The sequence below is a fragment of the Kryptolebias marmoratus genome, linkage group LG9 (genome assembly GCF_001649575.2).
Source record: "Kryptolebias marmoratus isolate JLee-2015 linkage group LG9, ASM164957v2, whole genome shotgun sequence".
Classification (NCBI taxonomy): domain Eukaryota; kingdom Metazoa; phylum Chordata; class Actinopteri; order Cyprinodontiformes; family Rivulidae; genus Kryptolebias; species Kryptolebias marmoratus.
This window is the reverse complement of record NC_051438.1, coordinates 19,713,231-19,723,563: the sequence shown is the minus strand read 5'-3', so window position 1 is coordinate 19,723,563 and position 10,333 is coordinate 19,713,231. Positions and strand designations below refer to the sequence as shown.

Below are 10,333 nucleotides of genomic sequence, written 5' to 3'. Positions count from 1 at the left end.
GATTTAAAATAAAGTTTTCAGAGATGTCTCACTGTCATAAAAGGACGTGTTTAGATTGTTATAGGTTATTTGTTTTAAATCTAGATTTTGTAGTATTTAACCGTCAAACTGGCTGGAGTAAATCTGTGCTCTTCTGTCGGCGTTTCACCTTTTTGCAGCTGCTGAAGGCGTCTTTTTCTTTTGTTTTTTGGTCAGGAATTAAAATGAGACATTCGTTGAAATAATTCTGTGATAGAAATTTTATTTCAGAAGAATTTTTGTGCACACATTGGATCAACTAGCACAAACCACCATGGATTCTTTGCAAATGAAAAGCCTTTTTTTTAATAAAAAAACAAAAACCCCTGATTTTCCTCCGTGAATTAACTTACAGACGTGTGTGTGTGTGTGTGTGTGAGTGAAGGAGTGTGTTCCTGTGCTGTCAGGAGGGGGGGGGGGGTTCGCTGATATCGCTTGTGCAGCAGTTCTGGGATTAACTACGCTGTGGATTATCAGATTGTTTCAGAGCTGCCAGAATAAATGCGATGACAGCTTCATATAGGGCATCACACACACACACTTAATCCAACCCTCCCCAGATAACCCGCTGTCACTTTACCTCGTCTTATAATTACAAAAAGAAGCCGACACTACGAAGCAGTTAAAAACTTCTACCTTTAATACATTAATTCATGTGCCGCTTAAACAGGTTCCTAAGCATTTCATGGCAGTTTAGCACAAACTCTACAGCTGAGAGGTGAACAACACAGTGCACGTGGGATCAGCTTTGTGTGTGACTTTTCCAAACTTGAGCCAAATCATGGTTTTGTGTGTTTCTGCTACCCCAGGTTTAAACTGAATGTACTCCCGTCTAGACAAGCTGGAAACTCTACCCGTCTCCTAAGCAGATTCAGATGGAGTCCTGCACAGAGGAGATGTTAAAATATTAGTCACGTCTGTGCAGGGCCTATTTAAAATCTATGTGCTGCCCTGTTCTGGTCATGTTCAAAGGGGGGGTGTAGGGGGGCTGCAGCTGCTTCAAGAATAAAGCCTACTGTGTACCTGCGACCGCCCGAGTCACACCACCAAAACGAAACAGAAGCAACAGACACACAGAACCCCCTGCAGCCTTTTCCTCCTCAGCACATTTTGTATTTTTGTATTTTTTTTTATGTTTTTTCTTCTTCTAGCTGGCCGGAGGCGGGGTGGCAGCCTTCTCCGTGCTGGTGTCAGTCGTTTTCTCTCCCTCTGCGGCCCCCGAGGCCTCTTCGGCGGGGTCGACCTGCCCGAACTTCACCACGTTGAGGACCTTGGCTCTGACGTCCTGATAGGTTTCCTTCACGCCCTTCTCCAGGAGGTAACCCTCGCTCTCGCCCTCTGGGTCCTCCAGGGCCATGGCTCCCTCCACGGCCGTCTGCAGGTACCGCATGCTCAGCAGCACCGACATCTGGGGACAGAGGAAGCGACGGAAACCTGAAGCTGGCAGAAAATATCTAGCTCCGAATTACTCGTCAGACGGCTTTGGGAGCCGTCTAAAGCAAGGGTGTGCAATCCTGGTCCTCGAGGGCCACTATCCTGCATGTTTTACTTCTTTCTTTACTCCAACACACCTGATTCAGCAGTTTAATCACCTCTTCTTGTTCTGCAGAAGCCTGTTAATCACCCATTGATTCAAATCAGGTGTGTTGGAGCAGAGAAACAAGGAAAACATGCAGGATAGTGGCCCTCGAGGACCAGGATTGGAGACCACTGATCACTGATCCTCAACACGTATCCTGAGCACCACCTACAGATCTTTGCCATTAATTGTTTTGAGTCAACGCCGTCCATCTGTAAGCACAATCTGTCCCAAACCACTGGGCAGATGTTAATGAAACTTTCAGGAAATAATCAATGTATGTACGCCTACAACTGACTAGCTTTTGGAGAAAGCCCTGTTTAAGATGGCCGCCACAGCCAGCTGACCCTAAAAAACACAAAAAACGCTAGAATTAAGTCAACTTTACAGATATCCTGCCAAACGTTGGTGTGGTTGTAGCTAAGAATCACTCGCAACACATACTCCGAAGGCTTCTCACTGCGTAACATCTTTGCTTAAAACTTGAGCTTCGGCCGCTGCAGTCAACCCTTTTTGTCTGTTAGCAAAATATCGCATGAACCACAGGATGGATTTTAATTAAACTTTGAAGAAGTAATCATTGTCCATACGTCTACAGCTGATTAACTTTTGGAGTTAATTCAATTTAAGATTGCCACCGCAGCCGATCGATTTTAGTCAACACAAAAATAGCCGTAAGTCAGCCAGATTTACATATATTGGGCTACAATTTGGCGTGGTAGTAGCTGAGAGTCATCCCCAACAAATACGGGCGGATCACATGAGCTCTTTGTTTAAAACGCTGGCATGTAAGGCGGCGTGTGAAAAGCATTCCTTTAGGAAATGCTCCTTTCTAATTTATAAAGGTTAGGGTTTAGGTATCTGAAAGTGATTGTTTAGAGCTTTAAAATTTGGGGTTATTAAGAGGTATGTCCCCAAACTAAGGTCATTCAAAGAGATATCTACAACAGGTAAGATAATGATTGTTCATAACCTTTCCACAGAACCTGACTTCAAAAGAAATTAACTGCTGCTTTAAAGTGTTTCTTTCTCACACACTCATTGAAATACAGCTGAAATACTTCCTTCCTGCTCCTGATTATTTGTCACACAGTTCCTTGCGCAAAACAAGCTTCTCAACATTTTGAAATCCAGACATCTGGTTAGTTTTTAGTAACGCAGTGCCTGCAGAAAAACAAAAAAAAAACTCTGTGTTTATCTCATCTTTCAGTCGGACGTGGGGGGGCAGAACGATTCAGAACCAGTTTGGGCGTCGTGAGGTTCCAGCTGAAAAGGAGAAGCTGTTTCTCTCAGCTTGATGTCTTACGGCAGCCATCATCCCAGTCAATTCAGAGGAGGAAAAAATAAAAAATAAATAAAACACATCATTTGGAGGTATTGATTGTGTGATCAGCTGTGGATGATGTGGATGTGTGGTAGTTTCCTGTTTCGGCCTGACGACTTGTGAAGATGCCCCGGCTGTACGCAGAGATGACAACCAGCGTTTCGATAAAAAAAAAAAACCGGGAGGAATCGATGTGTCTCTGATGTTTTCTTTGTGCCGGTTGTCATGGGAGTGTGTGCGTCAGAAGACAACCAGCATTTTAAAGTTCCTGGTTTGTTTGTGTGTTTCTGTTGCTTAGCGCAGCACCCGTCTTGCTCTCTGCCAGATTACATGGGTCATGGTTGGTACTAGAGGTCTTAAAGTTGACATGGAAGATCTGGAAACCCCTGGTCGGCCTGATTCAGCAGACCACTCAGGCACATCCCCCCCCCACTCCCCTTTCGAGTTGCCCACCTGGATCAAGATGACCGACAGCACTCCGGGGCCGGTGGAGTTCATCAGGCCCATGTAGTAGTCGGTCAGTGCCTGCCTGCAGCCGCGGCTGTACAGGTTGAGCTCCTCTGACTGGTACTCGTAGTTGTAGTGGGCCCTGCTGTCCGTCAGGTGGTACTGCAGGCAGGGCCGAGGCGACGCGGGGTTACAGCAGCTGAACGGGACGCCGTCCAACAGGTAGCGGTTGTCCACGTTACTCCGGATGCGGCTGTGAAGGACAGACGGGAAGAAGAAGCGGAACAAAATGTTAAAGCCACTTTAAACTTAAAGCTACCATTCATCCTGTGCATTAGTTTACCTACATAAAGACTGAAAATAGGTCAACCATAGCAGCGTTTTGGGCTGATTCTCCTGAGTGCTTTGTTTACATTGAGTGCGTACCTGCGTTTCAGTGCATCTGGACTTTGTTATAGCTCAGGATAACCTTCTTGTGTTTGATTTCATACTTGGCAACGAGCACCTTTAAAAAGCTTAAGATTTGTCTCAATCAGCTCCTGGTGAAAAGCGAGCCGCACGATGAAACAAGTGTAAGCGTGTCACGACCTTTCTGTTTACTCATTCCTTTTCACTTTTTTCATCTTTGACCAACCTTCTCCCTTCACGCTTTGACCTTTCTATCCATTCGTTTGAAAAAGTAAAAGGCCAGATCTATTTTTAATCCACTTCCTCCTCTGCTCCTCGCATCACTCTGCCTCCTTCTCTCTCCAACATATCGTTTGACCTTTCCAGAGCGGAGATCTCCTCACGCGCTCTTCCCTCGAACTGCCCTCGTCAGTTCCCTCTCTTCCCGTCTCACCTCGTTTTTAAATCTCGTTTGCTTTTTACCCTCGTCCACTCACTCTTTGACTTCCTGGGAGGTGAAATCCAGGTATCTGTTGCTGACCCACTGAACCTCGAACCAGTCCTTGAAGTTGTTGTTTCCACAGCAGCGAAACTCCATCTGCAGGTGATCGATGGTTTCTTTTTGGAAACAGCGGCCCGGGACGTCCGTGTCCTTGTAGAACCGGATGCCGTTTCTGAGGCCCACCTAACAGCAAACGAACAACTAAATTATTTTTCAGCATTTTGTGTCAAGAATCTGGCTTTGGTGAAATTTCAGTGCGATTATTTTACTCATGTGTGTTTGTTTGTCTGTCTGTTAGCAACATAACTCTTGAACCAACTCAATCAACTCGATTCAAGATGGCTATCACAGCTAATCAACCTTATTGAACACAGAAATGTCTATAACGCAGTCAGTTTTACAGATATTGAGCCCAATCTTTATTGTTTTGTAGCTGAGAGTCATCCCCAACACATACTCTGAGCACTAATAGATCATACAGGATCTTTGTTAGAAACTTTGACTCACCAGGCAACAGACGACTAGTTTGATTTGAAATCTGCTTTTACAAATTATGAATTGGTGTTTTTTTTTCTTGACAGTATATGAATGAACTGTCTTTGTTGTGAGTGAAGGTTGAGAGAGAAACTGAAAACTGTAATTGCTTTTATTAAAATGTTTTTGGTGGGAATGAGTGGGAAATTGTTGATTGTTCTAAAACTCCAAATTATAATCCCTTTTATTGTTCTGCTCAGCACCTATAATAGCCTCCTTCTCTGACTGATTTGCCTTGTAAAAGATGCTTTCTTCGTCTTACATTCAAACAAAGTGACACTTAGAAAGTCTCTTGTGTTGTGATGGTTCCAATAAACATTTAGCCTCCCAGGACCGCTGCATGCGATGACCCTGACCTTCAGGGACTCCTCCAGGCGTCCCTGCAGGGCGTAGCTGAGCACCACCACGGTGAGGAGCAGACAGCACACCAGCGCCGCCACCACGAACCAGGCCAGCAGGAGGACCTTCCAGCGGGGGAAGCGGCTCGTGTCCAGGGAGTCCTGACACACCCGACTGGCGATCCAGTTGGTGCCGATGGAGGCCAGGCCCACCATGATCAGGATGTTGGGCACCACGTGGATCTCTCCGTTGTCCATCACCTCAAGGAAACAGAGAGCAAAGATTTATCTCTGTAACAAGATCCACATCCAACTGCAGGCCACTTGCTGATTCCCTCCACCCACTTTAACAGCATTCAATTAGCCTAATCTGTTCTAAAAAACCATCCTGGAGGCCAAGAGATCCAATTAGCAGCTGACTTGCTGTTTGCAGCGTCCATGAGGCTTTCTGATTAATGTAATTCATCGCCTCTGCTGCGGTAAAAGTCAATCACGCAGAGTTTATCTTATGATGAGGTATCAAGAACCCGCCAGCAACAAAACACCTTTTCCTGCTTCGTCGATAGCACTTTATAGCAGCGCACAGCACATCTGGCCGACGGCAGTTCATGACAAATATTCTTCACCTCTGGATGCTGTTGAGGAAAAACTGTTTGCACTTCATTTGGAATAATCCGTTTCATTGATTAGAAAGTGCAACAAAGTGGAAGCGAACTACAAGCGGCGTGTTTTGTCCACCTATAGAGGAGTATTGACCGTTCCTCTAAACTCTTCAGCGAGACGTTTGCTTTTACTCGACTCACTGCGGCGGGGTGTACGCCACCTCAGTGTGAGGGTTAAAACGACTCAACGTCTCATTTAAAGGCAAAACCCTCGTGCCCTACAGACAGATTTCACTGTTGCCTAATTCCAACGAGGGTCGGCTGAGTACAGCGATCGTTTTCGCTTGAGCAAACGCAGAAGCTGCAACCTTCACCTGCAGGTAGTGCCACCGATCGATACGCTCTGCACTGTAACGATTGCAGGGAAGGAAGTGCTGAGGGTTGTTTAAAACCAGCTTTCTGAGCATAGCCTGGAGAAACTGCATTTTTTTCTGGGAATTTGCTGAAGAAGTTGAAACTTCATTTATAAAGCTAAAACTAGCAGAACACCAGCTAAAAGCTAAAAGGAGCAAAACACTGATTAGTCGCTAAAGTAGTTGCTGGAAACTGAAAGTATCAAAATCCTAGCTAAAAGCAGCAAAAGGTTAGCTCGAAGCTAAAGTAGCAAAAGAATAGATAGAAGCTAAAAGTGTCCAAAGGCTGGCTAATAGCTAATGGTAGCAAAAGGCTAGCAAAAAGCTAAAAGTAGCAGAACTGTAGCTGAAAACTAAAGACCGCCTATGAAGAAAACAGAGCAAGTTTGCTGAAGCAGTTTTCAAAAAGAACAATGATTTTGATTTTGTGATTAAAGTGAAACATTTTGAAAAGTATAAAAAGTTACAGGTGACAGAATGAGCTGAGCGTTTGGGTATGTGACCGGCTAAAATAGAAGAAGGCAAGCAAAATGTACGGAAAAACACAAAATAGGAAAATCAAGCGTGACGATGTTTGTTTAAAGGACTGATAAACAGCAGCAAACTGCAGCGTTTAGGCTTTCAGCGTGACTGGGCCTTCCGCTTGTTGACGCGGCATCGTGGCTCTACCTCATCCCTACGCAGCAGCTCGGTCTTGAGGTAGACCCCCAGACAAAAGACGAAGGCCCCGCACGTCAACGCCAGCCAGGACAGCAGCCAGAGGCCCTGGGCCAGGCGCACCCGCCGCTGCTGGTTGAACTTCATCTTCAGCAGCGCCATTGGCTCCCTGGCATTCAGTGCAAAGACAAGAGGGAAACGTGAGAAAAGGATGGGCTCGGCTCTGGGACGATACTGCAATCCAGATGTGAAAAAAGAGACAAAAGCAGCAGAGCTCACAGAAGCGGGCGATCTCAGTGTTGTAGGAACGTTGCAGGCCTTGTTGTTCGGGGAGTTATAAGCAGCTCATCTAAGTTGTTCCAGGAGGAGAGGATAAGCAGGTAGAACCTTGAGTTGACACAGTCGACTTCAGAGGATAATCCAAATTCTTTCACTCGGCTACTGAAATTGTCCCCAAAAAGGTTCCTAATAATCCAGTTCAGTGCAGCAGCACCGTGGGAAATGTGAGGGGAGAGGGGGAAAAATGATGATTAATGAAATATGAAATAAAAAATGATAATCCTCTTTCCAGAGTTGACAGGTTTTCTCTTTGAAACCTGTTGGTTTGCACCGACGTTGTCCAAGATGAAGACCTCCTCCTGCTGTTTTGACGTTGTCCCCTGATGGCGCCCCTTTGGGTCTCTTGCGAGCGCGGCGCCCCCCTAAACCGCTGTACCCATGGTTGGAGGACAAAGAGACTGGCCAAAGTCGTGAGTTTGGAAGCGTAATCCTCCAACAGAGTCCCTAGGATCCTATTAAAGCCCCGGGGCCAATTGGAAAGCAGGCCACTGTTTGATCAGCAAACTTCTGCTGATGGACACATATTATGGGCGGGGCTTTTGGACCATTACACTTAGGGTCCTCACCTGAACCTGTCAGCACTGGTGATGCCTCAGAAACTGGGAGTTTATTAGGACTTCTCTGCAGATTTTAAGAAATTCGCCACAATATAAATCAGTTTTTTGTCTCTCCATGTATTATTTTTTACTAGCAGACTAAAAAGGAGTTAGAAAAGAAAATTAAAGCTCTTTAAAAAGCTTAAATGCAACCGATTTCTCCGGTTTCTTGTCATTAAAAGGCCTAAACTGAATATTTTCTTTCTGTATCCACCAAACATTTAGTTTGTTTCTGACTGAAACAGAGAGAACCGGAGAAAACGCTGAGAGCCGAAAGATCTGCTGAAGAAGCTGAAACTGAGCTGTGGAAGCTAAAAGAAGCAGAACACTAGCTAAAAGCTAAATGGAGCAGAATGTTAGCCGGAAGGTAAAACTAACAAAAGGTTAGCTAAAGGCTGAAAGTATCGAAACAAAAACTAAAAGTATCAGAGGGCTCTCTAAAAGTAGCAGAACACTAGCTGAAAGCTAAACGCAGCAAAAGACCTGCTAAAAAAAGCAGGTCTTTGTTAGCTAGAAGGTAAAACTAATAAAAAAGGTTAACTAAAATGAGCAATATGCTGACTAAAACCAGCAATAGATTAGCTAAAGGCTAAAAGTAGCTAAACAAAAGCTAAAAGTAGCAAAAGACTAGGTAAAAACAGCAAAATGCTACCCAGAAGGTAAACAGGTAAAGCTAGCAAAAGGTTAGCTAAAGGCTAAAAGTAGCTAAATAAAAGCTAAAAGTAACAAAGGGCTATCTAAAAGTAGCAGAACTGTAGCTAAAAGCTAAAAGTAGCCTAAGAAGACAAGCCAGTGAGCTGAAGCAGATTTCAAAGAGAGCAACATTTTTTAAAGGAATCAAAGAGAACTTTGTGTATTTCTATGAGAAAATTATTTGTAAGTAAAATTAAAAATATAAAAGTTCCAATAACCAAAAGTCACAGCATCCATCTCCTGAAAGAGCTGACTGTTTTGATGTACGAACGGCTAAAATAGCACAAAGTACGCAGATTAGTTATTAGAAGGCTATAAACATACAGAATGCAGATTCTGTGGTGCAGAATCTGCATTCCCACATTAACGTTCCCAGAAGGATCTTAGCGAACGCTCGAGTTCGATGAAGGCTCTGCCAGGGCCAGAGAAAGTAGTGAGTTACGCTTGCAGAGGATTATAAATGCATCAGAGAGGTTAGTTGGGTTAGACAGAGAGGATTAAGCTGTTATTAGAAGTATTTATGACAGCTTGAATCAGAGCGCTGGTTGTCAGCTCTGACAACACAAACAGAAATGTTCCACCATAAAAAATCAGATAGGATTGCTCACATTAACCACAGCAGGGTTTCATGTTGCAGAAATTTGAGAATACGTGATTTACAGGACATAAAACTGGACATATAACGGAAATAATTCAGTGGTGATAATCCCTAAATGGGCTCAGGACGACTGAGTTGAGTGACATGTTTGAGTCTTGAACCTAAATCTACAAATTTCCTTTACAACTTAGCGTGAACAGGGTCCGGTACGTCCAGCTGGACCAGGATTTGGGAGCTAACAAACTGAGGCTAAGGCTGTGGAGTTATAAATCAAAATCACCTCAAGTACTCAACATTTGGAGCATTGGAACACACAAAAAAGGATAAATTATTTTTAAAAAATGAAATGAACTCTAACAAACATTTACTTCCAGTTCTGAAATCTTGTCAATCAGCTAAATTTCTACAGACAGAAGAAATAAAACCAGCATTTCTTAAATAAATAAATAAATAAATAAATAAATAAAATAAAAACGACTCTCAGCTACTACCACACCAAGTTTTAGCTTAATATCTGTACATTTGGCTAAGATATAATCAGTTTTTTGTTTGTTTGTTTGCTGCAAAGCACACATACAGCATGTTAGACCAGGCCTGAATGGGTTAATAACAAATTTATTTCTGCAGCAGAATAAACTGTTAAATGTTAAAATACAACAGCTGAAAAGCAAGAAAACACAAGAGACATTAAAAGAACAAATAAAAGTGAAACAGAGACAGGATTAGAAATATCGCCCCTTCATCTAAACTCCAATCAAAAGCCAAGTGAAAGGATTTTAAAACATTTAATCACATCTGAAGCCGACAGAAAAGGAGATAGACGAATTATGAACAAACAGAAACACTATAATTAGAGCAGCTTGACTTAATATATTTATGAAAATCAGAGCACAGACTGAAACGTAATTATAGAGTTTACCAAGAAACTGGGTCGACAAAGACTAAATACACTTTACTTTATAACTTGAATATTATTTATAACCTGGCATTCAGGATCAGGGCGATCAACATCTTCACCGGGCGTCATTACCAGGACATTTTACGTGTCACATATGAACTCATTCCTGCAGAGTTAATAAATATTTACACGGTCAAGTAAAAGTTAAATGGTATATAAGACGGAAAAATGAAATTCTAACTGGATGCAAGAAAGGTTTGCTGGTTTTTCAGTGAGTTTAAGTTACCAGATTTTATATAAACAGAACAAACATGACCTCAAATTGTATTTTAAAGACGTCACTGTTGCTTTGTTTTGAAATCTGAATGCATTTGAAATGTTTTTAGCCTTAAATCCGTGAGTTATGTC

The 10,333-nt window shown here is 43.1% G+C and overlaps 1 protein-coding gene across 1 annotated transcript; it reads right to left on the bottom strand.

Annotated features, from left to right (window-relative positions):
* Positions 1-224: 224 nt before the first annotated feature.
* rom1b (retinal outer segment membrane protein 1b) lies at positions 225-7,561 on the bottom strand. Its single transcript, XM_017408013.3, has 6 exons — positions 7,081-7,561; positions 6,814-6,970; positions 5,148-5,390; positions 4,253-4,440; positions 3,375-3,621; positions 225-1,426 (listed from the first exon to the last, which is right to left on the bottom strand). The coding sequence occupies exons 2-6, from the start codon at positions 6,961-6,963 to the stop codon at positions 1,166-1,168; spliced, it is 1,089 nt and encodes a 362-aa protein (XP_017263502.1). The 5' UTR covers positions 6,964-6,970; positions 7,081-7,561; the 3' UTR covers positions 225-1,165.
* Between the last annotated feature and the right edge of the window lie 2,772 nt (positions 7,562-10,333).